Source organism: Calonectris borealis, chromosome 1 (assembly GCF_964195595.1).
Source record: "Calonectris borealis chromosome 1, bCalBor7.hap1.2, whole genome shotgun sequence".
Taxonomy (NCBI): domain Eukaryota; kingdom Metazoa; phylum Chordata; class Aves; order Procellariiformes; family Procellariidae; genus Calonectris; species Calonectris borealis.
Genome location: NC_134312.1, coordinates 53,993,365 through 54,015,791, shown reverse-complemented (window position 1 = coordinate 54,015,791; position 22,427 = coordinate 53,993,365). Strand labels below are relative to the sequence as shown.

Here is a 22,427-nt window from a genome sequence, read left to right as displayed (position 1 = left end):
GTTCTTCGTTGTTTGTGCACTGCAGGGAAGAAGCATTTAGAGAAAGCTGTACAGTATTGTCTTGCACTTCTAAACTTAACCCTACAGAAAGAGAATCTTTTTATGGATCTGTTGCGGGAGAGCCACCTTTCCCTTATTGTCACACCACTGGAGCAGCTGCTTCAAGGAATCAATCCTCGCACTAAAAAGGCAGATCACGTGGTGAATATCGCTAGGTATGTACAAAATACTGAGAAGGGAGAATTTTTGGCGGCACAGAAGTGTTTGGATCCTGCTCCTTTCATTAGTTTTACTAGCCAATGCTTCTCTTTGCACAGAGCATCTCTAAAATTTTTTTTGGTGGAGGGAGGTGTCCTCACAGGTGGTATGATCTGTGTATTGTCTAGTGCAAGATTGGGATCTGCATTTATAGTTTTTCTGATTTTTTTCCCCTCATGATTTCTTCCTGGTTGCCTTATGTGCAGTGATTCCCTTGCATATAATTTTCAGTTTGCCCCAGACTTTGGTTGTCATAGAGTGGGAGAGTAAAACTTCATTTGGTTGCTGTTGGCCACTTAAGTGTTTTACAGTATTGTCCATTGGTTACTATATTAAAAGTATCAGGCTAGTAATCTCAAACTCCGTTTCAAATGTGAAACTTTAGGATTTCCGCTTCCCACTGACACCTTCTGTTACTGTTTGATTTTATAATAACTTTACAGACAAACCAACATTGATGAATAGTAGAATTGAGTGCATAAAAAAGCAGTGATATTCTGACATAGAATGCACTAAAAAATTGAACTTTTTCTATATATGTGGTTTTGTCTTTCATTTATATTATTTTTTTCACATAACAATAGCCAACAAATAGTTTAAAAAAAGCGTGCCTTTTAAAATGCTTTTAATTTTTTTTTATCTTGCCTATTTTGGGTGCATGCAGTAGTTGATTTTAGCTAGTTTTGGTCTTCAGTGACGCTCGTTTCTGCGTGGTCGGAAGGTATTTTCTCCATGTTTTTTGTTTGAGCCTATGACCAGTTGTTTCAACTTATCCTGCAGTGTTTGAGGTAAATTTTGGATAAAAAGAATAGTAAAAATTCCAGGAGAGATTATTATCCCCACTCAGCCTACTACCCTCCTTTTGATGGGGGAGTGTTAAATGCTTCATGTAGAGTGAAATTTTGTTTGTAGCTTTAACATTTTCTCATGTAGTTTGATTTGTAAGTGTTTTATTTCTAAATGTTGTTTAATTTCTCATCTGTGCATTACCATCTTGAAATAGTAAAATTCTCAAAAATTTCATTACAATAATCTTGTATTTTTGAAGGTATCTTTGTCATGGAAACAGCAATCCTGAACTGGCTTTTGAAAGTGCCAAGATTTTGTGCTGTATTTCTTATAATTCCAATATCCAGATAAAGCTAGTTGGTGATTTCACACATGATCAGGTAAGTGCCAGTTTCTTTGGATCTGGAAGGAGAAACTGGTGGAGAAATACTGGTGCTCCATAATGTAACTTTAAAGGATAGGTTTCTAGATCAAGTACATTAAAACTATATTTTGTCTTATATCTACCTACCTCTAAAAAGTCTTTTACTGTGGCATTGTGAAAAGCAACTACTTCATTAATTGAAAAAGCCAAAAATCATTTGCAAGAATGAAAAGGACAATATTCTTTGAGATACTGAGACTTTTTCTTGACTTTATATTCCTCAGCCTGTGAGGATAATTTAGCATATATAACAGTAGATTTTTTTTTTTCTGTTTAGTGGCTAATTGCTAACCTATGCTTAGAACAGCTACGACTCTTAACTCCAACTTATTAACTAGATTATATTATTATATAGTTATATTATTATATTATTATAATTATATAATTTTTGTCTACAACTGCTGTCAACTTATATGGAGGGGATTATGAAAGGTATTGTTTTTAATACTTTTAAAATCATCTTAATTTTCATCCTTCCATTGTTGAATACAGAATATTAGCCAGAAGCTGATGGCTGGGTTTGTGGAATGTTTGGACAATGAAGATGCAGAAGAATTAATTAATCCAGATGAGGGTATGTAAAAGGCTTCTTAAAAATGGCTTACACTGTTGTCTTTTGCATAGAGTGAAATTAACAAAAGAGGTGAAGAAAGTGCTTTTAAGTCAGAAAACCCAGAAAACCTGTAGAATTGGACCTTTAACAGAATGAAAAGGACGAATGTCTTGTTAAGATATGTCCACAGTATGATGAGCCAGCTACAAACTGAGTCTATTTTCACAAGACAAGTATTTAACATTGCTCTGGATGTATTATTTAGAGCTGTATTAATAGTAATTTGAAATTTTGGTCTTGTATCCCTCTGTACTAATATAAGTTGATGCCTTAGCTTTCTTGTATTTATCTTGAAGGCTCTGAGGATTATTCCATTAAATGGATTTCTTCACTTCATTATTCACGTCTTTTTTTTTTTTTTTTTTCCAATCAAGAGCTGGAGCCTGAAAAGAAGCGAGCACGAATCCATCATGAAACAAGGATCCATATTCTGAATCTCCTTATCACCTCTCTTGAGTGTAGTCCTCCCAGCCTTGCTCTGTATCTCTTGGGATATGAACTAAAGAAACCTGTCAGCACCACAAATCTGCAAGATCCAGGTATGAAGAGGAGAAGTTGATCTGGCATTTAATCAGTTCTGTTAACAACACTGAGAATAGTTATTGCAAAATTCATGGGGAGAAGCAGTTCCTCTTAATGTTAAGACTAAGACAACAGGCTCTGTTCTAATCCTCAAAAGCTAAATTAAAAGATATGTTGTACCCAAATGCAGCATTTAAATGGCCTCAGGATTTGATCCTTTGTTTAAGCTGGATTTTGGAACAGGCTTGAAATTAGAATTGTGGGGGGAAATGATAATTTAGGAGTGAAACATTAATTTATTTACTATTTTATGCAGCGTGGTTGTGTCCACGGTACAAAGAAATTGATTTGATGATCCAAGAAGCACTTACATATGACAACATGGGAACCTGCAAAGCAGATTGTCACTTTGAACTAGTTATACTACTTGACTACTATCCTGTCCCTCCTCAAACTCCTGTTTAAAATTAATTATAGGGAAGAAAAACAGTTTTGTTTTTTAATGTTGTAGAAGAAAAGCTTTTAGAATATGTGAGTTTTCATTCTACTGTTACGTATATTAATATATTCATAATATAGATTTATATATTCATATGTATGAATATATATATTTGAGAAATGAACTTTAAAGCAACAGGAGTGACATTTCCAATGTTTCTTGAATTGGTGAGAAAAATAGTGTGTTAGTATGTGTGGTGTTTGCCTCCTCAGCTTCTAACCTGTATTCAGTACAAGACAGACATTGATTAACTTGAGCAGGTTCGGCAGAGATGGTCATGGGGCTGGAGCACTCAGCCTATGAGGAGAAGCTGAGGGAACGGGACTTGTTCAGCCTGGAGAAGAGAAGGCTGTGGGGGGACCTAATAGCAGTCTTCGAATACCTCCGAAGAAGTTTATGAGATAATAAAGACAGGCTCTTCAGAGGTGTGTGGCAGAAAGATGAGAGACAGTGGGCATAAATTGAAACAAGGGATGCTCCAGCTGGATAGAGGAGAAACTTTTTCACCATGAAGACAGCGTGGCAGTGGAGTGGGTTGGCCAGAGAGGTCATGCAGTCTTCATGCTTGGAAATTTTCAAGACCCAACCCATGAACAATCTGGTCTGATATCATAACTGAGCAGTAGTTTGGTGTTGAGGTGTCCTGGAGTCCCTTCCAATCTGAAGTATGAGATTCTTTCTCAACTGTTTTAAAGGATGTTTTATATGAACATGTTTGAACAAACATTTGATTTTAGTTATTTAGAGAAGAATATTTCTCATTATCTTTAGGTTTATATAGGATACTGTGGCCCAGCAGTTTTTAGTCCTTCGTAGTTCTAAATGAAGGATAGGTAGGACCTGAATTTTATTTGGGAAAAAGAAGTCTTAAAAGTTATTTGATATATCAGATATATCAGAAAGATGAAAAAAAAGATGCCAACCTATTTTTTTCATCTGCAAAATAGCTTACAATTGCAGACCATGTTTTGGATATTGTGAAATTCCATGGTTACAAAGCCATGAGAGAGCCTTGCACACCTCTTTGAATTATCCCATTAATAATGCGAAGAAATAATGACTGTAAGCCATTTGCCTCGAGATAATAATTTCCTACTAAAGCATAAATTATATGTGTCCAAACAGAGAAGATTATTTCCCTTGTAAGAACTGAGGTTATTGACGCCTTTACTGCTTCAGGACGTCTTTCTGGGTGATTAAAAAACTAATTGGCTAAAGGAAGAATGCAAAAAGACAGGATTTTGACTTCAATATTAAAATCTCCTCCCTGTTCCCCTTGGTTGCAGTGTCAGGTGCCTTTAGGAGTATTAATCATAAAATGGCTGTAGTTGTAAAACAAAGACAGGAATTTAAAGCTCTTCTTCAAAATTGTCAAATGAGTATTCAGTTAAAGTTTAAGAGCAAGAATTCAAATTTTCATTTGGTTCATGCAGAATATTAAAGAATCAATTGAATCTCTTTTGGTTTTCTTCATAGAACTGAAGAGAAAATTCTTAAATAAGTTTTGATTGCATAATTTATCCTCTTTCACCAGCATCTCAAAAGTCTACAGACTAACTATAAATGTTTTCATTAGATTTTTGCTGAAACACAGTTCCTTCTTTTATTTTAATTAACAGAGAAAAAACTTTGCCAGATATTTTTGCTGCAGCTCTGTGGAGCAGTGTAGTGCAGCACAAGGTATCTAAACAATTTAGTTTCCGTAATTCTGTGTACTAACCTATATTTGCTATGGAGGCAAGTAAGTTGAAGAACGTTAAGAAATTATTTTTATATTTTAAGGTGTCTTGGGTTGCCCACGGACTTGCCTTCATGCTATTTTGAACATACTGGAGAAGGGTACCGAAACAAGGAATGGGCCTACAGCAGTTCAGGAATCTCCTCATCTTGCAGAACTCTGTTACCAGGTATTCAGCATATTTTCTGTTGGCATGTACTGAAAGTAGGCTCTAAATAAAATTGGCTAGTTCTTGGTTGGTGAACACAGATGGTTGATGATTTTGGTAATAGTTTAATTTTTAAAATGCATCTGTGAGTTTTTTTATATATATTGAACTCTTTCTATTCTGCCTTTTTCTGTGTGAAAAAGTATTATCTTGTAGCAACACAGAAAATGAAGAATCTGCACTCATGTCAGAACTTGTAATTAGGATATACTTATAAAACTAATGTTCTAAATATTTTTGGTGAGCCTTTGAATCTGTTTTGACCATATGCTAATATTTTTTTTTTTTTATTTTGGAGCTGCAGTTTGCCAGCCAGTAAAATAACAAATAATCCCAAATAAGTCAATAAAATTCTCTTTGTTCTGCAGCAGTGACAGAATGTATGTATGTATGTCTGAGGGGGTGAGATGGGGAAGACAGCTGAGTTAGATGTATGTGCAAGGTAGCTGATGTTTGACTGTAAGTCCTATAATCATATGATTACGCACCTGTATCATGTTGAAAATCTGTGGAATCTAGAAAGGATTTTAAACATTATTAAAAGTGAAAAAGGCCATACTGTAGAAGGAGGAAAACAAACAAAAAAAAGATTACATTTTCTGTACCTGGAGACTGAAAAAGACACTCATTTTTAAGTGAGTTGAACAAACAGAAAGCTTATATAGTGTATTGTTGCAGGCAAATAGGCGTTTGAATCATCCACGTGCTGGTAGTCCGTTAATGTCATAATTCAATGTCTATTGTAAGTAATATATTCAGCTTTGGAGTAAGGTGATGGAAAGCTTATTGTAAATACAGGTAATATTGTTTGAGCAATAAAACAGTGTTATGCATCTTTTGATTTGGTGGTTGGTTTGTTTTTAAAATAAATTCCATAAATGGGTATGTACTGTTTTTTGATTGTCAGGTGATCTATCAGTTGTGTGCATGCTCTGACACATCAGGTCCAACTATGAGATATCTGAGGACAAGTCAGGATTTCTTATTCACTCAGCTGCAGTATTTGCCATTCTCTATCAAAGGTAATTTTTATGCTAAGATAAGATGTGTGCTTAAAATTCAATCATAAGATTGTGCATGCTTAAAATTCAATGCATCTTTTGACTCCCTGGGAATCATAGAAGAAACATAGGTAGCATTATTAAACTGAATTAATTACTGCCTCTGCTAACCTTTTAATTCTGCAAAGATTGAACTCTGCCTATTTAGGAAGTTCAGATTAATAGTGCTGAACTTTTGTAAAAGAATGTTAGTTTCGTAATGCATCAAGTCTCCATAAGCAAATCCTGATCTATATTTCAATTATCGTTGTGGTTTTGTTAGATTATGCTACAGAAAAAAAAATATTTTTGAAAAATAAGAATGTTACGAAGAACTGAGGGAATAGAAGGCTGGTGGTTGTAGCCACCTGTATCTTCCCTTCCTTTGAATAAAGAACTTTTATTTGGTGATGGCATTAATTTTTAAGTTAATAGATGTGTTTTTAATGTTTCAGACCAACATTTCTCAGGTGTCTTAAACTGAATAAATGTACTTATTCACTTTATCAGATGCTTGACCACTAGTCCTTTATTAAATCATAGTAAACTTAGCGTTCGAATACATGTATCCAGCATGGGTAAAGTACTTTAGATGATTCTTATATAACTTAAGAATTTAAATTAGATATATATAGAATATGAAGATTCTTGGAGACCCACATTCAAGCCTTATCAACTTTGATTAAAGTTATAGTTCATTTTGGGTAAATGTCCGATTATTTTCACTGAAATTATAACTGACTCTATTTGCTCATGAAGCACTGCATTCTCCACAGTGACTGTTAGTACAGGTTATATCCAGATTTTTTGTGTGTGTGTATACTCTTAATTGCATGTATGTGTATGACTTTTTTTCACAATAACCACATGTTGATTTAATGGCTTTTGTCAGATCTCTCAGTCCTTTTGTCTCGTAAACAAATGGTGAGCAGATAATGAGTAATGACATTCTCTAAAAGCTTTCTGAAATGAAAAATGCTTTCCTTGGAGTAAGTAATATTATTTGTATTCAATTTTATAATTGTTTCCTTATCCCCACCCAGAACACGAGATTTCAACGCTGAATCAAATGTCTTGGCTGATGAAGACTGCAGCTATAGAAATGCGAGTGACATCACTGAACCGCCAGCGCTCCCACACACAGAGACTGCTGCATCTTTTGCTTGATGACATGCCTGTGAAACCATACTTGGGTAAGAGGAATTTATTGTGAGGGTAAATAAGCTTGAATAAATGGAAGTATGAGAGACTTTATTTGGATTCTTTTCTGTATAAGCTTGTGACAGTTCATTTGAGATACCGGGTCTGGAATTGCCACTGGAGAGATGGGAAGAAAGATGGTGGTGGTTGTAGACTCCAAAGTGAAAGAAATCAGGGCATCTTTTTGTTCATTGCTGCTTTGTCTGTGTTTCATTTTTGAAAAGTCTCAGTGTATACACTGATATAAAAAATAAACATAGTTTATGGGGTAGGAGAGGGGAATATAAAAAAAATAATTAAAATTATAAAATACTTTATTTTGGGATGCTATCCAGAGTTGTTACTGTGTAGAGAAGGTGGAGGGTCTTCCTTGGTAAACAGTTTTAGACAACGTTTTCTCAGTCTTAACTTCTGTCTGTCACATGTTTTCAACTCTCTCTCACGGAAGATAGTAGCTAAAGGTCAATTTGGCTTTTGACGTTACAACATCACAAAAATGGTATTTCATCCCAGTGTGACGTAAAATGCAATGTTAAATAAAAGGGCAAGATTTCAGAGTTTCAGAACAGAGTAGAAGTGAATCAAGAGAAATATAAACAGGTGGCAATAAAACTCTTTACATGAAGAAAATAAACAGAATAACTGGAAGATATCATAATGGGCTACAGCAGTATGGTGTTTTCCCTCACTTTTATAGGTCTGAACACTGTCTCTTCATCCTTGTGGAGATCTGAGTACGGGAAACTGTGTCCAGATACCCTACCCACTTTACAGTGTTCATCCCACTGCATTATTCATACTGGAGGGTGGGGTGTCTTTTTAGGCATTTCTAGTACTGTCTAATCTGTATTTAATAATTTAATAATACCTTCTGTGAGATAAGAATTGTTTTCATTTTATTAACAGTCAAGGCTGTATTTGTATTAGAAGACTTTCACGTGAAAGGTTGGTCAGTATGTGCTCTCTCCGTCTTTCTCTTTCAGTATTAATAAAGTAGGTGGTATTTTTCCTTCAAGATTTTTTTTTTTTAATTATTTATTATGTTTCATTACCTTCAGCTGATGGTGAAGGAGGAATGGAAGATGAAAGTCGATCAGTCAGTGCGTTTCTTCACTTTGACACTGCTTCCAAAGGTAAGCATTATGTCTGTTGATTATTTCTCTAAGTAAAGTTTTTCTAATCCTGAATGGGGGGAAGGCTGCCTCTAGAAAGGACACTTTGAAAAAGAAAATAATAGAATTTCTAAACAGCAGCAGTACATGGAACAATTTTATTTAGTGTGGGGGAAAAAAATGAATTTTAGAACCTTGATGTAGATGGAGTGAGTGGAAAATACTGGACTGGAAAGGAAGTTAGAAGAGGCTGTGTTTAAGTATCTATGAAAGGGCAGAATGGGAGGGTGGCAGTCTATAAATTTACTGCTAACAGTAAAAACAGTGAGACTGTTGCTAAGGCTGAACATATTTGTATTTTTATAGAATATAAAGAATATAAAACCCAAGTAAGTAACTTCAGATTCCTTACAATGTTTCTAAGTCTCAGCAAAACACTGCATAGCTCTCATTGAAGAGCAGCCTGCTTTTATTTAGGAGGAAAAATTAGAGTCTTGTATTTGTAAATATTGGATTACATGCATACATAACAGGAGAACAATACAGTATAACACAAGAATTTAAGGCTCTAGAAAACGTTTTTAAGCCCCTTATATAGATTGATAGCACTTTCTGAAGATTTAATGTTTTCTTTTGAAACTTTACACATTAAGATTTAGATTTACAAAGGTAAGTTAGGCTCCTATTGTCATTTTTTTTTGTTTTCCCCTTAATATTTCTGAATACATTTTTAATTGATTTACATTTCCAGTACGCAGGAAGATCTTGAGTATCCTGGATTCAATTGACTTCAGTCAGGACATTCCAGAGCCTTTACAACTGGATTTTTTTGACCGGGTTCAGATTGAGCAAGTCATTGCTAATTGTGAGCACAAGAATGCACGTGGACAAGTGGTCTGCAATGTCAAGGTGCGCAGTGCTCTATGTTCTCAAGGTGGTGCTATTTTATATCTTGATGATAATAATAATATGATCAGTGTATTAATAACTTTGAAATTTGCTTTCATATAAAAAGTATAGCTGTTTCAGATATGTGCATAATTTATGCAAATTATTTGGATTAGTTTATTTCTTCTTCTGCATTGCAAACACTAATTTCTCATTTGCAGTAGACAGATGCATCAGTTTAAGACACTTTCAGGAAATATTTTCTATCTTAATGTTTTTCCCATCTTGGAACACCCAAGTGATATTGCAGATATGACATCTACTGTATGTATTTCACTGGTCTCCAATACACAACTATGTAGTACTACATATATGTACACAATTATGTACACAACATAGTTGTGTACCGCAGTAGTTCGTAGCGACTTTAGTTAAGACGGTGTCACGTTGTGATGAGTGCTTGACAACTGCATGAAAAATAGTCCTGAAAAATTTGTGATCTGAGAGACAAGGGACAGAGCAGGAGCAGAATGTAACGTAAAAGTGATCTTGATGGTGATAGGAATGGAGCTATTTTGTATTAGGAACTAGCTATTTTATATTGCAAAATGTATTTTAGACTTGAGAGGAAACAAACCCTTCCTTCTGTGCAAGAGGGCTATAGTGGAGGTAGAAAAGGAAGGGGAGTGTGATGTGTTAGAAGAGCTCATGAAAGGACAGAACAACTTAGGACCACAAGGAAATGAATGAGTGCAAAAATGAGAAGTGCAGTGAGAAGGGAGAGAGATTAGACAGCTGAAAGTACTGCAGTTAGAGAATAAAGTACGGGAGAAACCTAAAAAATGAGTAGAACTTATTTGAATCTTAGTCCTTCAGTTGCATCTGTCATTGTGTAGCCATCTCCTAAATACTTTTAGAAGAGACAAATACATCTTCCTTGTCATTAAAGTTTCTTTTTTAACTTTTTAATTTCAGTACCTTCACAGAGTTCTGGTTGCAGAAGTCAATGCCCTTCAAGGAATGGCAGCAATAGGCCAGAGACCTTTACTTATGGAGGTAAGTATAGAAAAAGTAAATACTGTTTGTTGTTGCTCTTGGTGGATTTCATATGCTGTCAAGCAGTAGGCTTTACTATGAAAGCTTGTGGATTTGAGTCCTAAATTTGAGTTAGTAATTCCTGAAGGAAAAAAGAAAAGACATTATAATTTGGTAAGATAAACTACTTCTTAACGTACTGTTCTCTAAACAGCAGACCTGGAGTCTGTTTTCTTTTTTCTTGAACCTTTTCCCTCCCCATTACTGATAACAGTTGCAGCTCCCACCCCATTGTACAGAAGGCTGTACATGCTGATGTCAAGATTGGCTGTTGACAAGCACAGTGTGTAGCAGCCAAGTTCATCTTGCCTTTTTCTCACAGGGGATGCCAATTTATTTCTGCTTTCTTCTACACAGCTATAGTTTCAGTGAACTTGGAGCCTAATTATTTTCTGAGGTTCCTGCCATCTTTTAAATTTAGTTGAAATTGGCTAAATAGATTTGAAATTTGAAGGACGAAGGAGAAATGACTCAGACTAAAATGGGAAGAAAACGCACAAATAGATTTTTCATAGTTGTTTTTGTTTTGATTTTAAAGTGTTAGAAATGTTAGAAAAGGATTTCCGTGGTGTTGGTTTTTTTTTTTTACTATGAACTTGAGACATTCATGATGGAAAGGCCTTGTGAAAAGCAGCTCAGAAATGGATTGGCCTATCTTGTTAATACAATTAATAGCAGCTTGTTTCTGATAAGCTGAAGAATTACGCTTTTTTTTTTTCTCCTAAAAAGAAAGACTATTACTAATAGATAAAATTGTAACCTTGAAATCTGTCTTTGCCATTAACTTATTTTAGCATATTATAACTCAATTTCTTTGTTGTGGGTGTTCAGGAGATCAACACTATCCTGCAGTATGTAGTGGAGCGGAACAAGCTGCTGCAATGCCTCCATGCTAAGAGGCATGCTTTAGAGTCATGGAGACAACTGGTGGAAATTATACTCACTGCCTGCCCTCAGGATCTCATACAGGCTGAGGACAGACAACTGATTATCCGTGATCTGTTGCAGGATGTGCATGACAAGGTAATGCTATGCTGGAAATCAACCCTCTCCTTGAACTTCGTTGCTATATCTTTTTATGTGAAAGAGAAACTGCTCTTCAAGAAGCATTCTTGATTGTAATCCAAAAAAACCTTGTCTGCCTTTAGTATTCTTTTTAGTTTTCTCATTGCTACTATGCTGAAGTTGAATGCACTGGGGACAGAGGGGATACTCTGTATTCTTGCATAGCTACTGTTGACCTATGAACCATATATTGACAAATTTCAAAGACATTTCAGTATAATTCAGTATGATGGTAGTCTGGAAAGGGTGTGTGAAAGGGAAACAGCCCATTTTGATGAGGAACATAGAAGAATTCCTGGGAGGGATGAAGGCAAACAGTACTGCAGTTGCTGATTTACTGCGTTTAGATGACTCACTGCAAATCCTACCACTGCTTCTTTTGAAAAATGAAAGAGTTGAATAAAGCTTCAGACTAGAAAAAGTAAAGATTTTACAATTAGAAGGGCTTTTGGAAATGCGAGAGTTTGCTTTGTCTTAAAATGTTTTAAGTCTAGGTAGTTTATTGCTGAATTATAGTAGTAATTTTTGAGACAGACTAGGCAGTTACTACTAACCCAGCCATTCTCAAAGACAAAATTTAATGAAGGATCCTTGGGGCTGGTTGGTTTTTTTTTTTTCCTTTATTGTCAGAGTTATGCTGTTAAATATATATGAAAATGTTATATTTTTTCAAGCAAAAGGTAACCTTTTTGATTTTTGTTGGGTTTGTTTCCATTTTTTTTCTATAGGAGTTACCTAAAAACTATTTTTTAGTGGAGTGCTGGTTTTGTTTTTTATGTGAACAAAATTTAAAAAATGGGAAAAAGGGAGGCCTTTGCTAGTTGAGGAATTTCTTTCTTTCCTAAAACCTTTACAGAGCAGAAATTTCAGACTCTAATTTTCTGTAATACATAATTTTTAGTGAAGATTTTGTTAATTTGAAAAAACAATTATCATTATTTTCTTTTGAAAATAATTCATCTCTTGTATTAAACAACTATAGTGCTTAAAAGGAAAGCTCCTTGAGTGTCAGTGGTAAAGATACCAGGTTTACCTTTTAAATAATGAAATGAACAAAAATAGTAAATGCTAACTTCTCGTGTTTCTCCACAGTCTTAAATGCTCCTTTGATGCTCACTTCTTTGATTCTCACCCCTTTGAGTTTTCCAAATTGTATCTTCACATTTTTAATGGAAATAGTTCTCTTAAATAGCTGTAAAGCCAAGAGGGTGTTAGTTGTTCTTTCCCTAGCTTAGGTTTAGATATTTTACTAATAGAGCAACTCAAATGTCAACATGTTCCTTCCCTTTTCCCCATCCAGATTTAATTATCATCCTTCCTGTGATTTATGTAAATAAAAAAAAAGGCTAATGGTCTTCTCAATTAAAATGTGTTCAACTCATTTTTCTGAATAAGTTTCTGATGCTACCGATTTTGATTTGTTTTAAATAGTGCCATGTTAATGAAATCCTTATGCATACGTAAATGAAATAGCTGTGAAAGGCTAAATTAATTGCTTTAATAGCTCATGAAACCAGACCCTTTTGTACTTCTTTTTTTTTTTTTCTTTTCTTTTTCTTCTTCTTCTTCTGTGTTAAGATCCTAGATGATGATGCAGCTCAGGAGTTGATGCCGGTAGTGGCAGGGGCTGTGTTCACCCTGACTGCCCACCTGAGCCAGTCGGTGAAAACCGAGCAGAAGCAGCCACTTGCACTCCCTATGGTGGGACAGTCCCAATATGTCTTGATGCTGGATGGTTCTTTTACCTCATCACCTGGCTTTGAGGGCATATCCGTGGGTTTTGCTTCCATTGGTGACTCCTCCCTCCACATCATCTTAAAAAAGCTGCTGGATTTCATTTTGAAAACAGGTGTGTTGACCTTTGCAGTGCATGTGTGGGAATTCCAACGGCCAAGAGTAGAAAGATGGACTGAGCTGCTTCCTGTTACTGCAGCGAGGATTTTTATTGCAGTCAATTAGGTGGATCTTAGATGATTAATATAGATCTAAGTAATGTTACTAACAAGAAAAAAATTAATAAAGGCGTATTATTTTTTTTAATCTGAACAACAAGCAGAAGAGAGATGTCTAAATACTGCCACTTTCTTGGAGCAGCATAAACTTGCTGAATTTACGCACAAATACACTTCTATGTGAACAGTAGAGCTCTGACTTAAGAAATCTATTTGTTTTATTTATTTCTGCCAGCATTGCCGTAGGAAAGTTAAATTAAGTGCCAGTGGAAGATGGTGTTACAGAATTTGTATCTATTTGGTTTTAATTATGAGTGTTTCTTGTGAACAGGTGGTGGCTTCCAGAGAGTGAGAACGCACCTTTATGGATCACTGCTTTATTATTTGCAGATTGCCCAGAGACCAGATGAACCAGACACTTTAGAAGCGGGTATGGTCCAATTGTATTATGGAAAAGAGCAAAAAAAATCATTATTTAACCCTGAGCGGTACAGTTTCTGCATGCTGAGTTGTCTTCTGGAAATAGATAGATTATGTAGATAGAAACCACCTTACTCCAAGAATCTCTGAAATTAGTTGCTTATGCTAAATGATGCAAATCTTCCTCTATTCTGACCTGTATAGCTACATATGCATTCAAAATGTATTGTTCTGGATGAGGATATTAAATTTCTGACCTCCAGCACTAAATGAGATATTTAATTTGTGTCCATTTAAAGCTATGCATCATAGCTACAAAATTGTCAAAGAACTGGAGATTACTTGGACCTACTTGAGAAGAGTTACAGTTGCCTCCACATGTATATGTACACTCATACCACAGTGATCCTATTTAAAAAAAAAAAAAAACCCAAAGAATATTTAGTATTCTTTCTCTTCCTTTAGCTGAAGACCCCCAGGGGAAAACAAACAAACAAAAAAGCATCACCCCTACCCCCCAAAAAATAAGCCAGCCAGAGTTGCTGCTTAACCAAGAGAGCTTATGGTGAATATCACGTTTTCTCTCTTAATGGCTTAAATACTTGATTTGTCAGTGTTTCTAATCACTATTTCATCTTAGAGCTTGGACAAAGATTGAAAAACAAACCTGGGGCTAGTACCTGTGCATGCAGACTCTTACTGCTATTACTTGATTGGCATTTTGAGCTACAGTAGTAAAACTACCTTTGAATTTGTTATCACCCCTTTGTAATTTATTGCTGGCTTTGGATTCATCCCTTTCCCACTTAAGTCACCTTGTTTACTTCCCTTCAAAACTGAGTATTTTGGTCCCAGTGAAAGTTCTTAGGCCTAATAGTCTGCTTAAAATTATTTTAAGATTCAATACATGTAACGTAGAATATATATTTGCAAGGGTGGTGTATGTATACAGGCACACACATTTTTTGTGCTGGCTGGCCTGTGTGTGATACTCAGGAAAGAATGGATTTGTAATAAAACATTTGCACTTCAGTCAAAATGCTCCATTGTTTGGGGCATTTCTGTTGCGTGATAGAGAATACCCTGAAGGATGTAGGCTCAGTTGTACTGTAGCTAAGCTAATGCTAAGCTGCCCATCTTTGCATTTTTCATGTTTTGTTTTGCTTGCTTTTTACAGCTAAAAAAACAATGTGGGAACGTCTGACAGCTCCTGAAGATGTGTTTAGTAAATTGCAACGGGAAAATGTGGCAATTATTGAGAGTTATGGGGCAGCTCTCATGGAGGTGGTCTGTCGTGATGCTTGTGATGGTCATGAGATAGGCCGGGTAAAAAAATCCATTCCTTTGCAATCGCTGTTCGGTTTGTTTTCAAGAACACTTTACTACTGTGCAGAAAAGGGAAATTTCATGAGGTAGAACTAGAACATTTTTTGTAGATACTTAATCTCTTTCATGTTTCTGTCCTCCCACTCATCCTTCAAGCTGTTGAAAGTAGGGGCATACATGCATATTTATTTTTTTCCTCAAAAAAGCTCCGTGTCCTATTGTTTAAAAATAAGGGTAGCAAGCACTGTTGCAGAAGATTGTAGGTATGCTGTGGCATTTAATTGTTATTATTTTTAAATCATGGACTTACCAGTTTATTTTCCCACTTTGGGAAGGTTTGGTGACTTCAGGAAGAAATATTTTCTGATATTAACTTCAGTGGACAGGAATCTAGTCAGAATGCAAACTAGTTTTAAAAAGCAATAGTGTTTGTAGCAATACTTCATTAAAATATTTTGGCAAAGTTATTGTTCAACAATATATGTAATATTTTGCTAAAGAATAATAGAGAAAAGGTAATTGGCTCATACTTGTCAAGAAATCTTAAAATATTTTCCACATAAAGGACTGCGATTGTAGTGCAGAAATGCATTCTGCTTTTAAGAAGCTGTTAGAAGGAACTGCTTAGCATTTCATATTTCTAGGTATTTGTTAGAAATCTCATTGATCTCATAGATTTAATTCTGTTTTGATTTTTCTTTTTTTTTGTTTTTTTTTCTTCCCCCATCCCAGATGCTGGCATTGGCTTTGCTTGATCGTATTGTTTCAGTAGACAAGCAGCAGCAGTGGCTGTTGTATCTTTCCAATAGTGGCTACCTGAAGGTGCTTGTGGATAGCCTAGCAGATGATGATCTGACTCTTCAGAGCTTGCTCACACCTCAGCCCCCCTTACTTAAAGCGCTGTACACCTATGAGTCCAAAATGGTAATAGTACTTCAGAAACGATTTTGTGGTATGGTGTGGGTTTTTTTTTTTTTTTAAAGAAAAGTTGTTTGTCTATACTTCACATTGATTGTACTCTGAGATATTTTACTAAAATAATAGAATTTGAAATGATGTTAAAATCAAAAGAGAAAATAGTCATAATACGTCTCATTGTGCATTTCCAATACTTATCCTTCTCTGCTCTTCTCTAGGCATTCCTCACTAGAGTAGCTAAAAGTCAGCAAGGGGCATTAGAGCTGTTGCGGTCTGGAGTGATTGTGAGGCTGGCACAGTGTCAAGTGTATGACATGCGACCCGAAACAGACCATCAGGGGTAAGTGTTGGTTCCCTGGCGGATTTTGAAACTGTAATGTAGTCTTGGAAGCATATGATGTCTTTTTATAGCCACAAGTCTTTTGAATAAACATTTGTAGGTATATTCTTTTTGTGTGCATGTGTGTTTCTTTAACCTATCAGTTCAGTTTAAAACTGCCTTTATTGAGAGAAAAATTCCAAATAAGTGGGTGTGAAGTTGTATTTGCATGTCCAGTTACTTAGGCTATGTAAAATCTTATTTGCTTGATACCTTAGATAGGAATTGTCTTATTATTATATCATTTAGACTGTAATGTTTGAAAAACAGCCTACACTGTAAACTTATTTTGGGGGCTTTGCAGTTGGTGAACAAAAAGTGTGGAGTTCATTCTCCCCCATAAAGCACTAATGAGAGAGCAATGAAGTAAATGTCATTTCAGAAATATTTTATGATGTGTGTTTTTTTTTAAAAAAAATAAATCATAGTTATATATTGCTTGACAAGTTTCTTGATGTGTTGCCATCTTGTTAGTCATTGTGAGATGACCAAGAGAAGATCTCAGAGAAGGAAATTGTGTATTTAGGGGAAATCACCTTGGTTCATTTCAAACCGCAGTCCTTGCTTTAAATTAATTTACAGTTCTTAGTGACACACTGAGGGTTCAAACACTTCGGAAAAATTTAAGACAGAGACAAGTACTCTGTTTAAAAGTGCCAATGAGAGGTATAAGATTGCATGAAACCTACAGGGCATTTGTGGAGGACTGTATTTATCAGTTACTTTAGAATTAAGCACACCTCTTCCTAAAATACTTGAGAATATTTAGTTTTTATATATAAGTAAAGAAAACGGATGTCATATTTCTATAACAAAGTAATCTGATTTAATGTAATAAGAAGTAATTTTCTCTGCTTAGAAAAAATATTTGGCAGCAGCTTTCTAGGTAAATTGCAACAGCTGCTTATCATAAATTTATTGCTTTTCCAATATAAAGTCAGTATAGACCTATTATTGAAATATGAATGTTTGCAGGTTCTTGAGGGTGATTGTAGGCTGAGGCTCTGCCTCGATGGTGGGTTTCACTTTTCTTGCACTGTTTATCTTTTTTCTTCTTTTTTTTTTTTCTTCTTTCTTCTTTTTAAACCTCTTAAGAATGTATGGAATGAGAGATCCCCCAGTCTTCGTTCCTGCTCCAGTGGAACGTTATCGCCAGATTCTTCTTCCAGCTCTTCAACTGTGCCAAGTGATCCTCACATCCAGTATGGCACAACATCTGCAAGCAGCAGGACAGGTAAGTTCCAAAAATGCTGGAGTATCACTGCTATTACTCATTCAAAGAAATTGTGTGTCCTTTTTCTCTGAAAGTAAGCTTTTTTTTAAAATCCCATCCTCACTGGTATGGGAGATCACTTCAAAATTCTTCAAAAGTAAAAGCATTGCTTCCTCTCTGCTCACTGCTAAATTTTGAGTCATTCATATTTTCCCTTTTCTTCTTGTGGTACAGGTTTTGCAGTTTCTAATTTCCCATTCAGATACTATCCAGGCAATCCTGAGGTGTCAAGATGTTAGTGTTGGATCTCTCCAGGAGCTGGCCTCCCTGACAGGAATAATCAGCAAGGCAGCTTTGCCTGGTAGGAGCTGCAGTTTTGAAGTCTCTTAGCCCCATCTGCATGAATCTCAGGCTTTGTTTTCTATGAAGAAATAGTAAGACATATAAGGGAATATCTACTACAATACAGAATTTTCTTGATATGTAGAGCTCTGGGAAAAATAAAGAGATGTTAAGTAATTGTTCTTGAAGTAAGTATGGTGGATTTGCAGTGGACATAGTGCCCTTATCAATATGCATTTGACTTCCCATTTTCTTTTCATTATGCTACCTGACAGTAAGTACTTTTTGTCTTTGAGATGACTTGCAAATAGTAATGTTCAAAGTGCATGTGGTATCGTCAAAAAGAATTTTCATTCAGCAAATTCTATGACCGAGGAAATAAAGACAGAAAATTGTTTGCATACCCGTATCTTTGTTAAGGTCTTCTCCATTTTTATTTATTTGAAAAAGAAAGCTTCCAGGGAGAAGCATTGTGGATTGTCAGCATACTGACATTTCTCTTGGGTGACTTATCTTCACAGAGGACTAATAATTATTGTGATGGATATAGTGATTTCTTCTGCATGCTAGAAGACTTGCTTACCATTTCAAAATAACGTGTCTATTTTGATTTAATGGCTTTCTTTGTTCAGGAGAGTTGTTTGACTACAATAGAAAGGAGTGCAGAGCTGTAGGTTGAGCCCAAATGTTTCTTTGCTTACAGTATACTGAGCTTTGCACAATAGCTGCAGTTTTCATGCTAAACTCCCTTCCCCTCCCTGACTTTTAATTACTTAGCAGAGCAGTAAGCTACATGCTCTCATGCATCTCCTAGTAGCTGCATTCATATCTGAATGTTTTCCTCAAACAATGTGCAAAATATAAGTTGTATGTTTGGCTGAAATTTTTCTGATCAATGCTTGTATTTAAATGTATATACTGCATAAATCTGTTTTCTTTTGGAAAAAACCGAACAGTTAATTTAATGGCTGTATCTTTTATCAGGAGTGCTAAGTGAGCTGGACATTGATGTTAATGAAGGGACGCAGATGGAGCTACAAGGACATATAGGCCGATTTCAGGTAATAAAGTTGTATATTTAACACTTGTCCTTTTAGAATTGTGTATGTAGATGAGTTTCTTCCTGGTTTTGTACTCTGACTAGTAGCAATTGTGAAAGGGATGTTTTCCACCATGGAGAAGAATGTGTGGTGGTTTGGTTTTTTTTTGGGGGGGGTGGGGGTGGTTTGTGTGTGAGTGTGGTGGTTTGTGTGATGTGTGGTTTTGGTGGTTTGGTTCTTTGGGTTGGTTTTTCCCTCCCCCTCCCTCCCCCCCCCCCCCCCCCCCCCCCCCCCCGCGCCAAGTAGAAGAGAGAACATTTAGCAACATTAGAGTTGCATCAGGGGTTTTGTTTCCCTCCCTGGCTTAGGATTCACCTTACGTGGAGGAGAAGAATTTGAGGTCAACACCAAAGCATGTGAAATAATGCAGAAATACTCTGTTACCACTTTGCCACAAGCATGTCTCCATTCCAACAATTTGGAGTATCAAACATGCTTGTGTTTTATTTCTTTCCTTCCCCTTTTAAAAATAACCCTGACTTAGAAACCAGAATGAAAGCTAAGATAGAGTAAATCTTGCTCAAAAGCTATCATTGCAGACCTCTTTACAGCTCAGCATTCAGCATCCAGCAATGTTTTAGAAGCTTTGTGGTTCATGTGAGCAAGGACTTTTGTAAAGAAATATTTCACTGAAAGGGCTGCCCTATTAAATACTTCTGGTTGCAAGAGAAGGATGTGTTCTCTGGACACTTCGATAGTAACTATTAGGCTGACCAGTCTGAAGCAGAGTAGCAAGCTGTAAATGATTGCTGTAGTGCTGGGGTGCATGGTATTTTGCTGCATCATGTCAGCAAGAAATTCCCGTGGGAAAGCAGAAAGATGTTGTTGTTGTTGTAAGGAGTTGTAATTAGTTAATTTGGAAACTGAGCTGTTCTGAGCAAAACTGTGCAAATCAATCATCTGTTATTGTAACTTTTCTCTCTAGTTGGTCCTCTTATTTTTATCAAATAATAAAAGGATTTTAGTGTTTTACTCTTCCCCAAAAGTAATTACCAAAAAAATCTTTAATCTTTGATATCTTTTTTTTTTTACCGTTCCACATAAAACTGACCTAGTCTGAGGCACTTTGGTGATCTTAACAGCCACATGTAAACTAAAAACAAATTTATTGATTGTTACTTCTTTTTGTGAAACTATTGAATTGGTTTTTCCACTCTACTTTTATGGACCTTATTATCTTCATATCTAGATTTTGTTAGTTTGTCTACATAGGTAAAGATGTTTTAAGTGGGAATGAGTAAACCTAAACTGTCATTGATGCTAGTCAGTATAATAGTCTGGAAGAGACTAAGACAAAGTTGTGCACTTTTGAATTGCATTGACTTCTCAAGGAACTGTTTTAGGGTGCCATTAATTTTTGAATTAATTAAAGGTGAATTAAAACATTGTGTTTTAAAAATTTAAATTTCATTTATAAAGTGCTAAATGTTTTATCTGCATTGCTCTCTTGCTATTGTCTTTTAAGGTGAAAGAACTATGCACTTCATTTGTTGAGATACTAATTAAAATGTTCCTTTCATATGGCAGCGCCAGTGCCTAGGACTTCTAAGTCGGTTTGGTGGTTCAGACAGACTACGTCAGTTTAAACTGCAAGATGATAATGCAGAGGGAGACAGAGTGAACAAGAGGGATGAAATTGAGTTGGCCATGCAACAGGTAAGGACACAAGAAGCTGCTAGAACCTTCAGTCTCAAATTGTGACATTTTACCTGCTGTGCAGATTTGTTTAGTTGTCATACTTTCATATGATAGTAGTAATGCTCTATACTGTTTTTAGTTTGGTATAGGATCCCACATCTTATTTCTACTTAAAGTAAACCTTGAAAATTTGGTTACTTAAATTTGCATTAGCAACCATTATTGTTTTGGGTACAAACTCTGTGAACTTTGAAGCTTTAAATTGATCAGAAATTTTCAAAATGAAGGCTGGGTATAAAGGGCAATGGCTAACATTAAGTTAGAGCCAAAGGGGACTTAAAATTGACCAGCAATTTTAATGAGCGGGTTTGGGAAAGAGGCAAGATTGCAGGTCCTAGACTTGAAATAGAAGAGAGGCTGTAACTGATCAGAAAAGAGAATCATCACATTCTGGTGAGAAGAGAGGGAGCAAAACATGTTGTTTATTGACATTTATCCATTTAAAATTTAATGCTCCAAGGCTTGCAGATAACTGTAACTGATGCGCTGTCACTTTTTTTTTTGGGCAGATCTGTGCAAACGTGATGGAATACTGTGAGTCACTTATGTTGCAAAGCGCCCCCAGTTTTCAGCACGCTGTTTGTCTGTTTACTCCTAGCCTGTCAGAATCAACCAACCGAGATGGGCCTCGTCAGGGTGAGATTTTTGGCTTGCTATTTTATGAGACTGAATGGTGTGACATTTGGGCTAGTAGAAAATAACGAACCAAAGGCTGTAGTTTCACATACACTTTAAGTCACTTTATGCCAGTACTGTAACTGCTCATTTTCTAATTCTAGGACACATGCTTGTGCAGCCTTGCGCTAAGGCAAATCAGGGAACTAATCCCAGTTAAAACAAACATGACCAAAAAATCCTTTTTAATTCACTTCCCGTGGCAGCCTCAGAAACATATATCAGTAAAAAAATGTGTAGGTAAATAAATAGCACAAGGCAGGGGAAGGTGAGGATTTCTTTTTTTCAGCACCTGTGATGGCTTACATTATGTGAAACTAGGACCTCATTTATGACATGTAAGATGTGTTTTGATGCTGACTGGAACTCTTCATTACGCCACATGGCAAGAGTTTACAGTGTGCTATTATGCAGCTGAGTGGTTAAAATATTTAAATAGTAAGTCTCCTGGTCTAGTTACATTTCACATGTTACACTCAGTAGTGTACTGTGCTGACTGCCTTCTAGTACTGCAGCCACAGAACTTTTTGCCTAGACTTCCATTTGTATTACTTCTGACACAAAAACTTGCCAGTGCTTTCATGTCTTTCACTACTTTATTGACAGGGAGCATACCTTATTGATTTTTTGTTCTTTTTTAAATTTTTTTTTTAAATTTATTATAACTTGTTCATCATCTTTTCCAGATACACAAGCACCGGTGGTCCCATACTGGCACTTGCCTGGCTTGGGCATTATCGTCTACCTGCTGAAACAGAGCACTAGTGATTTCTTCAGTTACTATGATAGCCATCGTCAGAGTGTTAACAAACTGCAAAATGTGGAGCAACTCCCACCAGATGAAATAAAAGAGGTAATAGTTCTTCTGACTGTAGTCTCTGTATTGTTTGTAACTTAGACATAGCTGTAACAGAGACTCCAAAGCATCTTGGATAAGTAAATAGTTCCAGTTC

At 35.9% G+C, this 22,427-nt stretch overlaps 1 protein-coding gene across 2 annotated transcripts in view; it reads left to right on the top strand.

Moving 5' to 3' along the window:
• The window catches only part of NUP205 (nucleoporin 205), a 52,824-nt gene that overhangs the window by 26,558 nt on the left and 3,839 nt on the right, over positions 1 to 22,427 (top strand). The window contains exons 18-39 of one of the 2 annotated variants that reach the window (XM_075152092.1): positions 26 to 215; positions 1,307 to 1,427; positions 1,964 to 2,045; positions 2,459 to 2,623; positions 4,888 to 5,012; positions 5,959 to 6,073; positions 7,135 to 7,284; positions 8,350 to 8,424; positions 9,155 to 9,312; positions 10,267 to 10,347; positions 11,218 to 11,409; positions 13,030 to 13,300; positions 13,735 to 13,833; positions 15,001 to 15,149; positions 15,882 to 16,073; positions 16,286 to 16,407; positions 17,542 to 17,680; positions 17,894 to 18,020; positions 18,986 to 19,062; positions 20,629 to 20,757; positions 21,309 to 21,435; positions 22,161 to 22,327. In XM_075152092.1, the coding sequence (XP_075008193.1) occupies positions 26 to 215; positions 1,307 to 1,427; positions 1,964 to 2,045; positions 2,459 to 2,623; positions 4,888 to 5,012; positions 5,959 to 6,073; positions 7,135 to 7,284; positions 8,350 to 8,424; positions 9,155 to 9,312; positions 10,267 to 10,347; positions 11,218 to 11,409; positions 13,030 to 13,300; positions 13,735 to 13,833; positions 15,001 to 15,149; positions 15,882 to 16,073; positions 16,286 to 16,407; positions 17,542 to 17,680; positions 17,894 to 18,020; positions 18,986 to 19,062; positions 20,629 to 20,757; positions 21,309 to 21,435; positions 22,161 to 22,327 (3,053 nt within the window). Of the gene's footprint in view, positions 1 to 25; positions 216 to 1,306; positions 1,428 to 1,963; positions 2,046 to 2,458; positions 2,624 to 4,887; positions 5,013 to 5,958; positions 6,074 to 7,134; positions 7,285 to 8,349; positions 8,425 to 9,154; positions 9,313 to 10,266; positions 10,348 to 11,217; positions 11,410 to 13,029; positions 13,301 to 13,734; positions 13,834 to 15,000; positions 15,150 to 15,881; positions 16,074 to 16,285; positions 16,408 to 17,541; positions 17,681 to 17,893; positions 18,021 to 18,985; positions 19,063 to 20,628; positions 20,758 to 21,308; positions 21,436 to 22,160; positions 22,328 to 22,427 lie in introns of those variants that run through there. The other variant, XM_075152101.1, reaches the window with a different exon arrangement.